The sequence below is a fragment of the Pterocles gutturalis genome, unplaced genomic scaffold (assembly GCF_000699245.1).
Source record: "Pterocles gutturalis isolate BGI_N339 unplaced genomic scaffold, ASM69924v1 scaffold5562, whole genome shotgun sequence".
In the NCBI taxonomy this organism is placed as follows: Eukaryota; Metazoa; Chordata; class Aves; order Pterocliformes; family Pteroclidae; genus Pterocles; species Pterocles gutturalis.
The window spans coordinates 32,019-51,942 of record NW_010110108.1 but is presented as its reverse complement, the minus strand read 5'-3'; the positions used below and the strand labels follow the sequence as shown (position 1 = coordinate 51,942).

Genomic DNA, 19,924 nt, shown 5'->3' with positions numbered 1-19,924 from the left:
GAAAGAAGAATATGGAGATATTTGAAAATAAATGAAATTGCTGTTTATTGATCATGTTACAGGTGCATGTAAGTTTCAATACCAATAATTTTTTAAAGGTTTCTCTCCTTCTGATAACTTTGGTGCTGTGCTCACTGTCAGTTTGTCCATCAGATGCTTAACGTGGATAAGAGCAAAGAAACTATGATTAAATCTTGCTTTTTGGATAGTGTTTTTGGACATAGAGGATAATCTGTATTCCATGCTGTGAAGCATCCTTTCTATCCCACCTACTCGCCAGCACCATTGTACGCCAGAACCGAAGGCTGGCAAGGTGACAGGAGCAAATCCCGTAGACTTCTCTTGTGCCTTTGAGTTGGACATCCTTAGCTCAGTAGTTTGAGAACCATCAGCTAGAACAAGTTTGGTTTCTAACCTCATACTGGTTTTGATATGATCAAAATATGATTTATATGTATAAACTAGCTCAATTTCCTGCACCTACCAAAGGTGAATTCAAGGCTGATGTGTGCTTAGTCCCTTATAAAGAGATTTTTGCTCTTTATGGCACAATTGGACGAGTTTGGGGCCTTTGGAGGCACTGTTGCAATGGAGATGAGGACAGTTCCTTGCTTCACACTCCTTTGGCCACCTCTTCTCAATGTTTGTGGCGTTCATTGCTCAGTCCCATCTTTATCTCTTTCGTATCTGAAGGGCTTGGACTGCTAAATAAGGTTTTTCTAATGACTTTATTCATAGAGCCAGTGTTTCCCATCTATTCATTTTCTTTCTCTCAAATGAAAGAAGTGTATGCCTAAAAAAGTTCTTCATGTGAGTCTGGTTTGTACTAATGATAGGTCAAGTGAGAGTAGAGTTTCTTTCAAAAAATACTTAGGTAAGCTGTTTAATATTTGTTATTTTAAAAAATTGTGGGAGGGATCAGCCACCCTTCCACAGTTGCAGATAAAGTGCTATGGCAAGAATTTGGCATTTTTACATTGCCTGAGAGAATTGTATGTTCATTTTCTGGGCTAATGTGGTGCAAGGAGAGAAGGAAAAAAAAAAAAAAAGGATGTAGCGCTTTTTAAAAGCGTTCATTTTAAATATAAACAAAAAAACTTTAGCTTGAGTTTTGTCAGAAGTCTTTCAGGCTTTTTGTAAGTTTGTTATTGACTTCTTGGCTGAAAAGAGTTGAGTGAGTGACACCTTTGAGAGTCCCAGCTTGTGTTTTAGTGCATAGCTTCTGTTTTTCTGTGCATGAACATGCAAAATATTATCTGAACTTATTTAAAACAAACCCCTGTGAATGCATTTTTTAACACAGAAACAACCATCCTAATGTACTCATTTATTTTAGTTGCAGCAAGCAGCTGAAGTTTCTCAGTTGAGAGGAGCTCGAGTCATCTCTGCTGAAGATCTCTTGTTCTTAATGCGCAAAGATAAGGTATAGTAATAAGGCAGAAATTTCTTACTTTACATAGTAAGCTGCTTTTTGTGTTTTAAGTGCTTCCTTAACCTATGTGAAAGGAGCCCATCATCATGAATAGCCTTAATTAAAAGTGTAGCTGCTCTGCAATTGTATTGTATTGTGCACAGTACAATAATTGTATTTTAATGATTTTCTCATTTTTCCTGTAACTTCAATTGTGAATAAATTTTTTTCACTAAGATTTAAGGTGGGTAATGTACCTTAGAGCTCAAAACAATTTCTTATTAAAGGTATAAATATTTCTCCTTATCCTTTATGTCCCTTTTATTAAAACTCACTTATTCTAATTTTGCCCTAGTTATGCAGGGCATAGATGTGACACTTGACCATGTGACCATTACATTTTTTTCAGCTAGACTGTCAGTAAATCTTGGATTGATTTTCCATTATAATATTTTTCCTGTTCTTTATCTCGCTAAAATCTCCAAATTTAGGGATGGTGTTCTTTTCATTGGACAGTAAGCAAAGCAGGTCAATAGTAATAAAAAAAAAAAAAAAAAATCCATACAAAGATTAAATTAATTTTCTTTCTTCAAATTTAAAAATTGTTAAAAAATTATTGTTAACCGTTTTCATCAACATTATTTATTTATCCTTTGTCTCCTTTTCTGCCTTAGTTACCCCCTTTCACCCTACCTTTTTTCTCCCCTTTGTTTTTCTTTCCTTGTTTGATAGGTGAAACCTCATGACCAAAACCACATCAAAATTTAAAAACACCAAAATGTGAAAAACAATTTCAATTTCTTTATTTCATGTGATCTGTAAGGTTATACTGAAAACAGTGGTTAAGATGGATGTCAAAGTTCGTGGAAATATGCATTTGTACGCTTGGATTTCCGAACTAAGCAAAGGTTTTGGAATGCCCTAAAGAAGCCTGATTTCTGCGTTTTTCTGCTTTCTGAACGTCAAACCCGTTTCTGTTTCACTGTTGGCGAGCAAAGTACGAAGGAGCTCAAATAAATAATATTTAATGTGGAATTGGTACTGATATTGGTGTACTTTGTATGTATGGATCTTCTGCATAATCAAAAATTATAGCTATTAAAAATTATACTTACTGAGTAATGTATTACACATTTGTATGTTTGTGTGTTACAAAGTTAGTCTAAATATAAAATAACTATTATACTAATTAACATAAATTATTTTTTTCTCTTAGAAGAAGCTTAGAAGGCTACTGAAATACATGTTTTTTCGAGACTATAAATCTAAAATTGTCAAAGGAATAGAAGAAGATGACCTCCTTGAAGGTAGAAAAAATTAATTATTTCATTTGGGGGATGCTTGATATTTTATAAATGCACTGAATAACTCAATGCAGAGTATTAATGCCTTGCTTAATAGTTAAGACAGAAAAATATTGTCTTCAGAGTATTTTAGTTTAAAGTCTCTGCTTTTCCTTTTGAAATTCTTCAGAAGTATGTATTTGCATCTACCATCCCAATGATAAGTAAGACTGTTGAATGTCAGAACTCTGTTAAAGTAAGAAACTGGACCTGATTAAAGGGCTGATTGATTTCAGCATGGGTCATTTAAACATGACAGCTACCGCGTGCCATTGAATGGACATTTGTTAAATTACTATCAAAGAATTTTGACATGTTTAAAAAAAACAAACAAAAAACCCATAATCTGAAGTCACAATACTAATATATGACCTGGGCTTGTTTTCAGTGTGGTGTAACATTTTATACTTTGAATCTGTAATTTAAAGAATGGGAACCACTTTTTCCACATTCCATGAGCAAGTCAGAGATTTTATAACCGACACATTTAAAGGAAAAGCTCTTGGAATTAAAAATACATTAATTTATGCCATATAATTTGCTGGTATAAAATTATGTTGATTTATATTCATAGAAGAAATAGCATTTCCTTTGTAAAAAGTTAAAATTTATCATATCTAAATCTTGACATACTTTTATAACATCTATCAAGGTCCATACACAACTTTTTTGTATTTAACTTATTTCCTGTCTCAGAGCCTTTTGTTTTTATTTGTTTTCCCTTACAATGAATTCCTTGTGTTTGGTTCCTCTGAGCATCCACACTGGTGTTAGGTAAACACTGTACTTCTTGCTCTGACTTAGTCAATCTGCGGATAAGTTTTTGTCAACTCATTTGAGATTTAATTTGCCTGTGGCATTTTATTTTCACCACATGTGAAAGTATATTGTTTCGTGCAAGCAGTCTGGCAGCGTAGCTTCCTACCTGACAGCTTTAGGTTTTTTTAATACTTCAAGGTGTGTCAGTATTTAAAACAAATAATTTTCATAAGCCATTTAGATGCTCAGGAAATGCTTCAGCTCACCTGGGAACTGAAGATTGCGTTTTCTGGCATGCTTTGGTAATTAAAGCCATTCATTTTGTTTTGTGCAGCTAATGTCTTTATAGCTGCTCTTCTGTTTAGAACAACAGAGATCACCTTGCCAGGGTTCTCCAGGTTTTACTGTAGAGCAATGGTCCATCACCTGTGGAGCTGCATCTTAGTGTTTATGGTATGATTTGCTTTAGGCTGTAGGTAATGAGGATGCTCTGTGTGCTTTCAGGAAAGAGCATTTCCTCTCTATGTTCTGTTGTACAATGAGGGTTTTGTACAACCGAAGAAGGGTGGTTTTTTTCTACAGCTCTGTCCACTGTGGGTCCTTCAGTGAGAAGTAATGATATATGAGCACCAGACTAGGTTTCTTCAGATTAGTAAAAAAAACTAAAAAAATTAGTTTTATAGGTTTTACTAGAAAACACTCAAGGTGATGTTTTGCATCACCTCAGTCAGCTAGCACAACTTGTATGAGGAGGACACTAAGAACAAGCCTTTTCTGAATAGTCCATCTGATTCTAAAACATGTCCCTCCTAGGGACATCGGTTGATGTTTGGAGAAGCCAAATAACTTCAATTTGTTGTTCTTTGCTTGCCTTTGTGAAGACAAATTCAACAGTAATAACACCAACAAACGGCAGAAGCTTGCTCAAGACTTTCTCAACTCCATTGACCAGACTGGAGAACTCTTGGCCATGTTCGAAGATGATGAGATTGATGATGTGAAGCAAGAGCGAATGGAGGTAATTCTTCTCTTTTACTGATACCCAGCTCCAGCAGAGAAAGCTGCGAGGTATTTCATATATCATGCTAGCCTGATGCCTTTTTCATGCTGCATATATCATTGTTATATGCTGTTTTCCTTTTTCCCATATGGTCTAAAGGAATCCTATTTCCATATTTTTGCTATTCCTTCAAATGTTTCCTGATAGTTAAGCATGCATGCTGAGAAGGAAGATTATGAAAGGGTAGTTATGGATCTTTGTCTGCCATGGATTTGTGTTTCCTTCCTGTAGAAAGGAGATTCTATTTATAAACATTTCGCATGCATTTTTCACACTCATTTTTTTCTTTTTCATTATTCCTCTCATTAGAAAATTGTCTCAATAGCATTTGCGGACTCTTTTCGTCTAGCACAGCTTACAGATAAAATTAAATATTCTGCGCAAACCTGCTTCAGTATATTGTCTTCTCTCCATCCTGCTTTCAAGTCCTATTTTCTGATCTATGTACATATGAAAAATTATGTCTGTGACATGGCCTGGCTTGGGTCCCTATGGCTAAATTTTTTATGGGTGGACAGGGCTACCCTGTTTTTTCAGTAACCCTGTCCATAGGAAACATGGAGAACAGTCCATGGCCCCTGTTCATGCTCAGTTCCTTCTCATGTCTTGTGTGGGCAGCTAGATGTCAAGGACAAAATTGTGCCAGAAGCACGCTCACGATTCCACACTAATGTTTGGGCCAATTTCCATCCCTTTTAGTCAGTAATATAGTATATGTGGCTGTTGGAAACTTGCTATATTTAGAGTGTTCTTTATACCTTTTTAGTGGTAGAAGCTGGTTCCTTTCGTTTGATTTTCTTTTCTGTGCTGAGGTGGCTGATGCGTTCTGTAAAATTTGTGTATTTAATGTTTTAGGATTAGGGCCTCATTTCACTTCCACAATCTCATGGAAAATTCTAATAACCCGATATTTGTCCTGCCCTAGTTGTAATTCTTCCTTCTTCATGGACTCCCTTTTCAGAACTGGGACTTTCCCAGCCCTGTTTCCACTTCCTTCTCCCATTACAGTTACAAAATCTAATCAAGAATCCCTTCTCTCTAAGAATTTGGCTAGAAACAAGTCCCGTTTGTCCCCAGCTGAGAATCAGTCCCATAGAACAGTTGTTTGCAACCACTATTTGTGTTTTGGAAACCCATGGTTTCTTTTCTTCTCTTTGCTTTCTTATTTATTTATGCAAGATGTTGTGTTTTGCATAAGGGCAGGCAAATCCTTTGAGCTTGTATGCACAGAAATGCATAACAGCACTGTTGTGAATGGATGGGTTTTGTGCTTGACTTTACATTCTCTTCTGTCATTCCAGTAGAATTTTTTTGTTGTTGTCTAAAAAAGCTAGACAAGTTGCTAGAAGTATGAAGTTCCCTGTCCTAGACTAGGATAAGTCTGACTCTGTTTGTCTGTTGAGGAGTGTGTTCCTGTAATCAAATATTTATCTTTCATCTAACTACATGTGGTTTTTTTTCTCACTAGACTATAATTCATGAACTACAGTGTGTATGTATATACATAGGAAGTAATTATTTTCTCTGTTGCTCTACTTTATTGCATTTTGTGAACAGCTGATCTGTTTCCATGTTAAAGAAAAAAAAAAAAAAAGAAAATTAAGATCTACTTATTTTAGAATAGGTCCATGAATTATATACAGGTATGAAGTCAGTGCTATATATATTTTTTTTCTTATTAGTTTTTAAAACTAGTGACAAAACATGAAAGATTCTTGAAACATGCTATTTAAAATGTTTGACATATTTTTGGCTTTGTTTTGTTTCGGATTTTGTTGTCACTTTGAGGTGGGTGGAAAGGAATCAAAGATAGTAGGAAATGTGATCCATTCCTAGAGGAAGAGTTGGTAGTGGATGGGCTGATCTCATGTAGCACTTTTTCTTTGTGCAGTAGATGGTTTAATCCATGCTAAGTTTTGGGGGAAATCCAATAGACACTTCAAAAATTTTAGCAACGTTCTTAAAAGAATTGTTATACTTAAATCATGAACTGCGATCTAAAGGCAGTGTTCCTTTTAGGTATCAATTACCTCAGAAATGTGTGGTTATCTTGGTTTGGACAACTGTAAATAATTTCAGTTCCACTTTGCCTTGGGCCAAAATCATGCTCACTTGTCCAGAGCAGATGATAAACATATATTTCTGATGTCATTGTGGGCTAAACAGGATATGATTGTTTAGTGGTATGGTTTCAGTTATGATACAAAAAAGCAAATATTGTTTATGCTCATTTCTTTGAAAACATTTTATAAAATTAAAGCTAGGGCTTCATGAGATCACTTGCTGTTCTGTGATGTCTATTCCATATTTGTACCATGGAGGAGTAAACAAAGCTCCAAGCCACTTTCAAACATTACTAAAGGAGAACAAACAATTCTACACTTCTGGCTGAAAAACACCCACTAACGTGTCATACTAAAAAGAAAGGACATTCTTCTATGATTGTGTATAGAATTTATTGATGTATCCCATGGTTTTAATGTGAGGCAAAGGGTCTATCTCTAAAAGAGTTACAACAACAATGTGCAAAAGAAAATGGAATACTCTTAAACTACAGGGAAGAAATTAAGAACAAAATTCACATTATTGTGTCATAATACAAGATTATGTTACCAATACATTGTGATTATATGATTTATTATAAGAAATTCAATAATAGCACTAAATAGTAGCAAAGCAGCCAACTGTATTGGGAAAATCAAAACAAAAACTGGAATAGCACCTCTGTGTCACTTCATTTTGCCCTCCTAAGATAGCAGTAAAACACCAGGGAAACGCTGCTTCTTAGGGAAATAACAGCTATAGATGGAATAAATGATTCTAGTTCGTGGATGTAATTGAACTGTGTGTGTGAACGAGAATTATCTGGATCATACAGGCTGTCCTTATAACAGGTGACACTCTCTTGAGAATGAAATCTAATGGTGACCTACCTGACAGCCCTCTTTTATCATACAGGTTAGGTTCTGTAGTCACGAGAGCTGCTCAGGAAATCAATTTCCCTTCTGTTGCCTGTTGTATGACAGATTAATGAGAAGTAAAACCTTGCAAGTGGACTGCAGTTTTGCTTTCCTCTTTCTCTTAAAAAACGTTTAGAGGGGAGAGTTAGGATTCCTGTGGGATACGGCTGAATGGCTGTGGGAAGAAGGTGCATGCTCATTTAAAATCTTTGCATTTTTTCCTTATTGTGCAGTTTGGGTAGAAAAGCACTTTTGGGTGTTTCTGTCCTTATGTTGCTACCTGAACGTCTCAGGTAACCAGTCGTAGTAAAACTAGCTGCAGGTTTGGCTGTGATTTTGTGAGCGGTAGCTCCAGTTCTGCTAAATTTTTGTATGAGAACCACTGTCAAATTCTCCGTGTCTTATTAAAATCAACTACAGCTATTGTAAAACTTAAGTCCATGTCATTGCAAAGCTGACTTCTCTCTCATTCTGTAAATATCCATTTTTAATGATTTGTTTTATACTTTCAATACCTACCCCACCAGGAAAAAGTCTTTCAATCGCAAGTCTGAACTGACATACACAGGAATGCGTAGAGGTCACACTGCGAATCCTGTTTCACTTCTGTTCCCCAAGGATTAAGAGAAACACCACTCAACTGTCACTCTGACTGCTAGTTTAGGGATGTATTTCCAACGTGTTATACGTTAAATGGCAATAATTCAGTTACAGAAGCTACCATAGTACATTGCAAGTTTGAATAAACAGGGAAGGGAAAATAACTTCCCTAGAAGAATACACTGCCTTGAAAACAGGCTAGATGCCAGCAAGATGTTAAAATTATGTTATATCTCTACGTAAAGGGATTGGCAGAAGCTCACGGTTCTTGAAGCTGTATTGTCCTATGAATTACATTAGGTATTTAGAAAACTACAGATAGATGTTATTGTTCTAGGAAGTTCATTCTGGGTGTGATTTTTCTGCACTGCTCACTAGCATGCTTCTGACAGTGGGAAGCCTGTACAGAGCTCACAGAAATGCAGTGGGCCCTCTGCAAAATACAGCGTAATTGCCATAAAGCGTAGGTGTGTTTGGAAGACATCCTTTTTTCACATGAGGTTTAATTACTCCCACTTCATGGAATCATGGAATCACAGAATGGTTTGGGTTGGAAGGGACCTTAAAGACCATCTTATTTCTACCCCCTGCCATGGGCAGGGACACCTCCCACCAGCCCAGGTTGCCCAAAGCCTCATCCAGCCTGGCCTTGAACCCCTCCAGGGATGGGGCATCCACAGCTTCTCTGGGCAACCTGGGCCACTGCCTCACCACCCTCACAGGAAAACATTTCTTCCTCACATCTCATCTCAATCTCCCCTCTTTCAGATTAAAACTGTTCCCCTTCATCCCATCACTCCACCCCCTGATCCAGAGCCCCCCCATCTCTCCTGTAGCCCCCTTTCAGCACTGGAAGCTGCTCTAAGGTCTCCCCAGAGCCTTCTCTTCTCCAGGCTGAACAACCCCAACTCTCTCAGCCTGTCCTCGTACGGGAGGTGCTCCAGCCCTCTGACCACCTTCATGACCTCCTCTGGACTCGCTCTAACAGGTCCACTTAATTTTATCATTGTTCAAACACAGTTAATTTGCGTCTGGAGAAGACACCTAAGCACGCCTAAAGGCACCTTAGGGCACAAGGAATCATGCTCTGGAGGTGCTCTCTGTTTCAGTCATTTAAATAAGGTAGACTTGGCATGCAGTGGTAAATTAGACAGTGACGAAGGTGACTCCTTCCTACTGGAATATGATCATCAACTTTTGAGCAGTCACACTTTGAGCTGAGCTGGGTAACGTTGTCCCAGAGAATTCCTGGGTGTGACCCTGGGCTAGGATCTCTCTCCAGTGCTCAGTTTGGATGTGACCACTCTCTTTGGGAGGCTGGGAGAGCTGGCTCAGGGACACAGGTTGCTCCATGCTGACTGCCCTTGGAGCTAGGGCATGGACCTGGCATCTCTTAATTGAGACAGCTCAAATTTGGCGGTGTAATTCAGAAAAAAAACCTCTGAGCTCCTCTGTTCAGGGAGGATCTGAAGGATGATGTTGAAGTACTCACATTCATTGTACTGAGTTGAAAAGATGTACAAAGAAAATAAGCAGGAAATGGTTTAGAAAGAGCTCTGAGGCCATTTAGTGCTACTGTGCTCATTTCACTGGCAAAAATGACACCAGTGTAAGTGCTGTGTGGGGCATTACTCTTTAGGGAGTGTCTGTTCATGCAGGGTGTATCAATAACAAACGGGAATTTGATTTAAAGCCCATATGGAAAGCTGAGTGCTGTAGTACAGACAACACATACTTAATAGGAACTGCATGCCGGAAGACAAACGGAAAAGTTTTATGTTACTAAGCATGAAGGCATTGTTTCTCAGAGCACATCTTTTTTTTTGCTATGTAGTTTTTGTAATAAAATTATTTTTCTGCTTTTTCAGAAATAATTATATTTAACTTTCTTCTGATTGCAGGTTCTTGTTGACACAAGGTATATTTTCTTACAGAATCTTTGCATTTAGTTGAGTGACGACTTCTGGTATCTCATTATATTGTGCCCAAATCTAATAATTCATTAATTTTTAGAATCACGGTTTCTAAATGTTAACACTTCCTAGATTTTAACAGCTACACTCTATGTAAGAATGTATCTTGGGATAAGATTTGGCTACAGATGAAAATGTTTAAATTTGTTTTGGGTTTTTGCATGTGAGCTCTCATCTCCCAGTGTCGTGACTGGAGACCCAGGCAGTGCAAATACTGGAGTTTAGAGAGTTATTCAGCTGCTCAAATGTTTGTATCTTCTTTACAGTGAGCTACACAGCTCTGTAGACTCATCTGGATGTATTTATTTTACAGGATTTTCTCTGTGTTGTCAGTGACCATTCTGCTTCTAACCTGGCCAAATGTAGGGAGCGGAGGCTGAAAGACTGAGACAAAAAGTGTTGCAAGTGGGGAAGGCTTGAGTTCTGGGGAACTGGTAAAGGGATAGGGTATATATGCGTACATGTATGTATGGCTGCCCAGGTTCACTTCAGAGTAGGCATGTAATCCCTGTTGTAGTTTTGTGCTGTCTTTAAAAATACTGTCACAGATCTATCATCAATTTGTGTTGTCCTGGTCCACACATAGAATTGCAGCTTTCTAATATTATATCATATACACCAGCAGCTCAAGTTGTAGCCTTCAATTTTAAGTCGTTAAGTTTTGGAAATAATGGGTAGAAAATAAGGTTCCTTACTCATTACTCAACATTGTCAAAAATGGCCTAAGGGGTCTCAGTGACGGGACACAGAAGGACAAGCCATGGCATTAAAAACCTTGTGTCTTATGATACATTTATGTATGGACTAAATAGTTGCAAACTTAAGTGCAAACGTGTGTGTCCAGGCCAAATAAGGGGAAGTTGTCTTGATTTGAAAAGGGACTTATAATGACTAAGTACTCAAAAAGGAGTGGGAAAATTCCTGCCCAAGGACAGTAGATTCCTGGGACAGTGATGAAAAAGCCCCAGGATCTTCTTCTCCCACCCACTTAAGCTACTTTGAGAGCTCGGTGTATTGCTGCCACAAGTTGGGCTGAATTTGACTTAACTGTACCTGCCTAAAGGTTTAAACATCCCAGTGACTTAGGGGAGCTTCTGTACTCAGAAATGAGAAAGAAACAATCCAGGGGGGAAGTTCATATCTTAGTTAAGAGAGAAAAAAGCTTTTTGTTTGCCTTTTTTTTTTTTTTTTTTTTTTTTTTTTTTTTTTTTGTTAAAAAAAGTATTAAAATCGCATTGAAGTGGAATGCATCAGATGTTAAAGTACTTCTGGTGCCTTCGGCTGGTTCTTTTTGGAGAGTGAAGTTCAGTACACGCAGTGGGACCTTGATGATATGAAAAAAAAAGAGCGTAATGATGATCTCTAATAGACTATAAGGTCAATACCAACTCCCTATGTAGTGTCTACTTCTTTTGATATACATAAATGCAAAGATTAAAATGAACGTAGATGGAACATCATCAAGAAAAAACTCCTTTATTCTCCAGGCAATGTTGGGGTTTTTTTTTGATATTGCAAAACATCCCTTACCAAAGTTAGGAATGCAAATATAGAGGGAATGAATGTCACTGCATCAGTCCAGTGTTTCCAGATGAGTGCCAAGATAGCACGACTATTAGTGTCTCGACTGTAAATTAGCTGTCCGGGCATCAAAGTGTTTGTACCTATTACATGGTATAAAAATAAACCTGCTGATATTAATGGTTTCTCTGATTACACATTGCTTGGGAATGTTTGGGATTCTGGGAAAACACTATTTCTCTTGGGCAATGGTTGAATTGGTTAAAAATAAACAGAAAATAAACAGAAACAGTTTTTCATGGTTATCTATATGTCTGTAAATATTGTGTCATTCTCCTCGGAGTGCGAAAAAGCTATCAAGTGGGAAAGGTTTCTTGTTATAGTCAATAGTATCAGTAGACTTTTTATGCTTCTACAAATCTGAGATTATTAAGATTTTCTGACACTGGGGTTGATTACTATGGTTACATAATCTATGCTGTTTGTTTGGGTCTGCAGTCCTGGTAAAATATTGTTGGTTTTAGAGCATTTTAATGAATGCTGCTCATACTACAAATTTAGGCGGTTTAGCAGGGAGGACAAGGTGTTATTTGCTTTTCTGTCTTTTAGTTCTTTGAATATTTTTTTGCCACTGTTTGCTTTTTCTGAGGAAGAGGAAGATTCTGGACTGTTGTATTTTGTATTTTTGACATCTGAAAGACTTGCATTTTAACTTAACTTTTGGAAGGAAACTTTTTATATATATACTATTTATATTTCTAATTAAATGTAGACACACATACATATAAACAGTATTTCCACAGAGTATTTGCTTAGGAGCCAAATGTAAGATTAAAGAAACACTCTCCTAAGTGTGTTTTAATACTGTGTTTATTTGTGATCCTGTGCTTAACATGTTTGTTGCTTAGATATACTAGTCACCACATATTGGTACTCACAACACAGTTACTGTTTATGTAAACTTTGGAGAGCTGGGAAGAAGGAGTGATGCTGATGAAGGTCCCATGCGTAATAGGGTGTCATGCTTTAAAGTAATTAAGCAAATCAGTGCTGAAAATGGTTTGTATTTCTGAGGTTGTGTAGAGATGTGATAACGCACATCTTTCCACAAGACAGGATGTAAATCAGATGCTTTTACAGGGGGGCAAGTGATTTTTTTCAGGTCTTTGAATCCTTATGTAGCAAATTACTGATCATTTATACCTAGATATGTGTCCTTTATAAAACTCCACTAGTCTAATATTTAAGTCCTTTCTGAATTAATTAAAAATGGCAACAATTTCATAAGGTAAGATGTTAACGAAGCATATACTGAGGACAGTTTTATCATCTCGATCTTTTCTGAAAGTCACTTACATAAAACCATTTGCGAGACTGTTTTCCGTGGGATTCACAAAACTCAAAAGAAAAATCCATGGAGTTATAACATGAATAAAAATTACGCAGAAATTTCAAACACAGTATTATCTGTGACATTCCCACTTCTCACCTGTTGCAAGGAAGAGATTTTCTGCCACTGCTGTGGAGAGCGAGACTGAATCCTCAGCACAAAGACCCTGTATTTTTGTCAGAAAACTTCACTACCACCTGCTTCTCTCTCTCCCGCCTGCAAAGGTCCATGATGCAGGAGCACCTTGGGTCATCAGCCACTCTTTGACCAAGCTTCAACATGTGCTCCTGAATTTCTCTCTCTTTCCATTGAAGGATTCATATCACAATTCATTTCACATTCATGTCACATATCTAGTGGGAGGTGTCCCTGCCCATGGCAGGGGGGTTGGAACTAGATGATCTTGAAGGTCCCTTCTAACCCAAACCATTCTGTGATTCTATGATTCACAAAAAGCAGTGGAAGAAAATAAGATTTAACAAATGAAGACAATAGAGGAAGGTTCCCTATGGCATGAAATAGAAGGGGGTTTGATGGTATTCTTCTGTTTCAACTGCTGCAGAAGAGAGGGTTCTGAGATTTAACAGGCAAGTTCCTGGATTTAATGGAAGGGTGAGAACATTCACAAACCAACATTAAGGAAACAATGCCTTTCTCAGCGTTAGACTCCAGACAGGAACCAAAGCCTAGTTTTAATCAGGCTCATGGGTCAGCCCTGCAAATACCTTCTACAAAATTACTCAGAATCCCTTTCTTTTAAATTGGCCTTTCCCCTCTGACAGCAGAGTGAGCAAGCTGTGTGTCATCACTGCCTCTCCATCCACTATAGCATACAGACGTTATAGAGGAGCACTGAAAGTCATTTTCAGGCTGCACTCCAGCTAAATATAACCAAAATGAGCTCAGATCTATTGAATTGCACAACTTAATGGGGGAAAAAAGATCTGATGAAGGCTACTGAATCCGAAGACGTTGCATTTGGTTAAGGAAGTGCTTGATCACTGTGACTATTCAGGAAAATAATTATTATAAGCTTCTCTTGTAGCTGTACTGTTCTAGTTATTCTATTCCCTTCACGGCTAGCTACTGTTAGAGCCTGGGATAAATGAAGATTTGTTCTGTCCCTCTTTATGTATATTTAATCTTTGCTTCTCTCCTTTTGTTCTTGGTTTGAGGTTTTGTTTTTCCTTTTTCCTTCTGACCACAGGATTAGCCAGGACTAGTGCAGTTTTTCTCCTCAGAAGTAAGCTGGCTTCTGGTCTATGTTGCCCATCATATTTGATTGAACTCAATAGGATTTTGTGAACATTTGTCACAGGCACTTAAGGAAAAAATCAAGAATCCGTTCATTCACTCAGTAGTCACTATTTATTGTCATCCTCCTTTGAATGAGTTCCAGTCTAAAAGCTAACATGTCACAAGATTTGTTTACAAAGTACCCAGCTGCTAATTACAAGTGGTGTCATTTTTAGTTCCCATTTGCGAAGCCACCGAGGGCCAAGCCTTCCCACCTACATTCACACTAGGAATCAGATGTCGTTAGGAAAGCCAAATGATGAAGGTGAAAGTCATTAAGACAATCTAGTAGTAAACGTTGTTTCCTATTGAATTAAGAAGTATATGAGAAATACCAGGATTTTTGGTTTCAAACCTCATTCTGTTGGGACTACACTTGGAACCTGACACTCAGACTATCCCTAAAATAGGATCCTGTGGCAGATTCTTAGAGGAAATATCATTTTAGTGCTGAGAGTCAGAATAAGAACACAAGTATAGTAAAGAATACAAAGTGTGCATGTTAATGGGATTTTAGTTTTATCAGCTCTCCATGTAAATTAATGTGAGTATAAGTCATCTCTTAACCAGGGTAGTTGCCTTCCTTTGTACTGTGTTTTCTTGAAGCATTTCTTTCTCTTTATGGAGGGTAGATTTAGATTAGATGTAAGGAAGAAATTTTTCCCTGTGAGGGAGGGGAGGCAGTGGCCCAGGTTGCCCAGAGAAGCTGTGGATGCCCCATCCCTGGAGGGGTTCAAGGCCAGGCTGGATGAGGCTTTGAGCAACCTGGGCTAGTGGGAGGTGTCCCTGCCCATGGCAGGGGGGTTGGAACTCGATGATCTTTAAGGTCCTTTCCAACCCGAACCATTCTGTGATTCTATGATTAAACTCAGAAATGATTAGCTGTTGAATATTTTAAACTAAAAAAAAATAAGTAATTCATAGCATGGCAAATAAATATTGAGTCATGATACCAGAGCAGTCAAACCTCTGGAAAGCAGGCCTGCCATTCAGAAGAACTGTGCTGATAGCTGATGGGAACCTCATGAAGTTCAACAAAAGCCAGTGTGGGATGCAGTAACCCCATGCAACAGTACAGCTTGTGGGACAGCCGTATATTGGGCTGTGTTAGCAAAAGGTTAGCCAGCAGGTCCCCATTATTTAGCACTTGTGAGAGCCCATCTGGAATCTGTGTCCGATTTTGTGCTCCCAAGTGCAAGAAGGACTTTGACATAGTGAAGCAAGACTGGCAGAGGGTCACCAGGAAGCTTCGGGGGCTGGAGCACCTCCAATACGATGAAAGGCTGGTAGACTAGAGCTTGTTCAGCCTAAAATAGAGGAGGCTAAAGGGAAATTTTATTGCTGTCTACAACTGACTAATGGCAGGATGCAGAGGAGATGGAGCCAGACTCTGCTGGAACGTGCGTGGTGATAGGGCATGAGGAAGAGGACAGCATTTCGACTGATATGTAATAGGGAAAAAAAACTCTGATGAAAGATTGAAACTGGTTGGCCACAGAGGTTGAAGAAGTCTCTAATGTTGGAGATATCCCAGACCTGGTCAAGGTCCCAAGCCGCTTGTTCTAACCAGACCTCTTTTGAGCATAGAGTTGAACTAGAGATCTCTGGAGAGGTCTCAAACTTTTTTTGGTGTAAATTATTCTTCCATTCTATGACTCTGTCCTGAAGTTAACCCATTTCAGATATTAAAATAGCAGGTGGGGTAGAAAGAGAAAAGCTTTTGTAGAACACATAAATGATAAACCATCTCAAATTTCTAAAAACTGTTTAAAAATCTAGGTAGCGTATAATTGGACTTTCCAGCTTCTGCACTTTCTGTAATCTGTAACTGCTGGTATTTCCTGGAATAGATGTTTTATTTATACAAGGAACAGGGTTTTCTGTCTTTCATTTTGTCTCAGTCGTTGTGGTTTATTTTATCTATAGTGTTGCTTGCTGTATTCTTCCGTAAGAATACGATCTAGCCGCTGTGTAAAATTGCACTTGGTGATAGCTTCACACATGTGTCGCAGCTCTGGAATCAGAAGCGGTAAGATTTAAACATCCTAAGTGTCTGTTGAAATGGTAAAGTAATATAATTAAGCTATACATGTTGCAAAATAGGGGACGCATCCTTACCCAGTCCAGTAGAAAATAGACCCACAATGTCCCTAACAGAACAGGATGGGTAATCAGCTGGCATCGTTTTGCCCCTCAAGCTTTAGATTTTCTCTCCTCTTTTTTCTTCCATTTTGCTTTACCATCTTTTATTAAAATTGAGGATACCTAGGCAGCTATACACTTCATTAAATGAATCAGAAAAGGTTATTTAATTTGGGTACTTGGGAAAAATAGTAACAGTTCTAATTTTCAGATAGCTACCTTATATAAAGTCCTAATGGAGTGAATGTGAAGGTTTAATCACACTAATATTCTTGAGATCAGCATTGGACCTCTTTAATAATCTGGGGTTTACTTTTAGCTAACTGTAACGTGGCAAAAATTAGGCATTGATGCTACTTTGGCTTGACAAAGTACAGCCACAACTAGACTTGTATTTCAGGGAAGACAAGACCGTAATATTATCACAGGAAAAATACTGATTTTGCATAGAGAATAAATTTTAGAAACAGATTTATGTGAATTCAATACAGTCTGTATCAAGTTGGGGGGGACATGGGTTTTTAAGCAAAAAAAATGTTTTTCTGAGTTGAATGTGTGGATTTGTGGCTCGAGATGTAGCTTTTTTCACTTTTGTATGCAGGTAGTGGCAGGCTTTTAGAATTTCTTTGTCATGTTGGTATCTGCCAAATATCCACCACACTTGAGGCTTAAGTTGGTTTTCTTTTGGTTTTCTGAAAGAAATTTCCTTAAAAGCAATGGCAAGAAAGTAATGTAAAGTGATAATATCTCACATACATTAAGAAGTATATATTTTATTCTCAAATAATTTTTAAGCATTTTTTCCAGACTCTTCTTTTGAGTGGCACATGTAAGGGGCAAAGATGTGGACTCCTTGGTAGCAGTGTTAAGTGCTGCTGAAGCTTTTCCTCTGGAACTTCGGAAGCAATCATTAAATTTGGTTTTCCTTTTGATCAAACGAAAGAAGGACAGGGTAGTCTCTGTCAGAGGGCTGGATTCTATTTCCCAAGACTAACAGCCATTTCCAGGACTTTGTCAGACCTACTAAGAATTTTTTCTACCATTGTCAGATGGTATTATTTAAAATCAGTTCATCCACTTGTGTGGGATTCATATCCTATATCATACAGTGACTCTGACAAGAAGACGCTTTTACTAGGAGTGTTATTCAAAGCACTGTTGATTTTCTCAGGCTGCAGACATCTGCAGAAAAAGCTTGTAGAACATAGAGCATCTGGTATTGCATCCTAGCTCCTTACACAGACCATATCAAACAGCTTCGAAACGGAACACATACTCTACATCCGCTTGGAAATATTTTTTTTTAATGTTTATTGTAGATGTATTAGCTGTCAGCTCATATCATCAGCTAATTATTTTATATCTGAAAATTGTAATAGCATCCTCAGATGGACTAAACTCAGGCAGATTTCCAGCTACTAAGCACACCCTTCTTGAAACAGGAGTTAACTCTTGATGTACCCAAGGCTGGAGATCTGGTTTCAAGTTCCAGTATTTAAAGAAACATTAGTGAGATGTCTTCTGTGCTTGCCAACATTCTTACCCCATATTGTATTTTAAAGAAAGAGTTAAAAATGCTGCTGAGATATTGACATCTTTAAGCAATTCTAGATATGACTCTAAAAATTTCAGAAAAATTCAGAAACCCTGAGGAAGCCAAGCAACCACCAATGAAGAGTAAATTCTGTAGCAGCTTCTAACAGTGCAATCAAGGGATTGATATCAAACTGTGGTTGTTAGTGGTGCTATACTACAAGCACCTTTAATACTGAATAGATTACAACCTTCGAAGCTGTGCTTCAAAATCTTGTTATTAAAGATATTGTTCTTTGCATCCCAATTATGTTACGTTATTAAGTATCATATTTTGAACTCAAGACATTTTTCCATTATTCTGTGAGCAGGGCTGTGTGATTTTTTTTTCTTTTTTTCATAGATCTTTAATTCACCCCTTCCTCTCTCAAACACCCCCTAACCTTCCCATTTCAGTCAGTCTGAACCCCCAAGAAAATCTAAATAGAGTGAGAGAAGTCCTTAGAAACATGAATAGGTTTTGACATTTACAAAATTAAATTATCTTCATTTTCAGGTTAAATTTACAATGCTGTCAGTGCCTAGCAATAAGAATATCCACCTGAATTATGGCATATATTCTATATCTTTGGTTTTAAACAAGAGGAATTAGAGCCCTGGCTTCCTTTTCAGGAGATTTTCTTGGTAGTAGGATCTGGAATATCTCTTGCTAAGCTCTTGAATTCAAAGCTTTCTACCTTTTAAAATTGTTTGACCAACACTAGAATAAAGATAGCATAAAAAAAAAAAAAAGAAAAAAACTCTTTCTGTATTTAAAAATGTTATCTGTTCTCCTCTTTTGTAAGTGACTCAAAATTTTGCATGTTGACTTGGATGGTGCTAACGTCTCCGGAAGGTATTGCTTTCATTGCAAGCAATTTTAAGAATGTGCGCAGGAAATAGTCTCTTGTGAAATTTATTTCTGTAGCATGCTGGATGAATTAATAGTATGTTCAAAAGCTGTTATGAATGCAGCAGAACAATTTCTGTATCTAGCACTGCAAATTAAGAAGACTGAAAGTCCAATTCCCCAAACTAGACCTTGTTGTTAATGTCTCAGAGTCTGAATATTCTTTATATCGCTTTTGACTGTGATTTGGAATAAACAGTGGCTTCTCTCTTATGGTGGGACTCAGAGGAACTGTGCTGATTTAGAGCAACTGAAAATCTGAGCAGTTAGTTTAATAGTTCATAATTAAATTTACAAATCAGGTTGCATTTAAATTAATTCTTTTCAAGTGATTTTAAAATGGCATATTTCTACAATGTACAATTACAATGAAGACTAATGGTGTTGCTTTGAATTATTATGGTATCATTGTGTCAATTCAGAAATGTTTCAAAATATTTTCTAATTATGCACGTCTCTCCAAATGAGATAAAACTAAGCAAAGCTTTTTCTTAAAATGAAAGTTTTAAAATACTCTTAGTAATTCAGAAAGTTATACCTCAAAGTTCATAATGATTTATAATTCTGATACACTGGTATATTTTGGTTTTCTGAGTATGTGTGGCTAATATTAATTAGATTTAGAGTCAAAGGAAAGTACAATATCTGCATATTTAGACAGTGCATCGAAATACTTTCAGAACTAAAACTAGCATCCAGTATCAGCTCAGTTTATGATTGGTGCTACATTATTAAATAGAGTTGAGAATTTCAGAGGTTGTTGACCTACAGCATTTAGATACTTTCTGAGTGCTATAAAGGTCTGTCTTCACTGAATTATATCCTGTTGCAAACTAAAGGAGTTTTAAAATAATTGCACACATGTAGTATCGAACAGTAGAAGAGTGCAGTAGGATTTAGCTGAGGGAGTGTTAACATTAGCTCATTATATCAATATTTGTAAGATTCAGATTCTCAAGGGTTGTTTCTTTGGAAAGCGGCATATAT

The 19,924-nt window shown here is 37.4% G+C and overlaps 1 protein-coding gene across 1 annotated transcript in view; it reads left to right on the top strand.

Annotated features, from left to right (window-relative positions):
• Window positions 1-19,924, top strand: part of SUPT3H (suppressor of Ty 3 homolog (S. cerevisiae)) — a gene marked incomplete at both ends in the record, with an annotated part of 81,724 nt that overhangs the window by 42,882 nt on the left and 18,918 nt on the right. Inside the window, 3 exons of the mRNA XM_010073212.1 lie at window positions 1,337-1,423; window positions 2,628-2,718; window positions 4,395-4,531. Of these exons, the coding sequence (XP_010071514.1) occupies window positions 1,337-1,423; window positions 2,628-2,718; window positions 4,395-4,531 (315 nt within the window). The remainder of the gene's footprint in view (window positions 1-1,336; window positions 1,424-2,627; window positions 2,719-4,394; window positions 4,532-19,924) is intronic.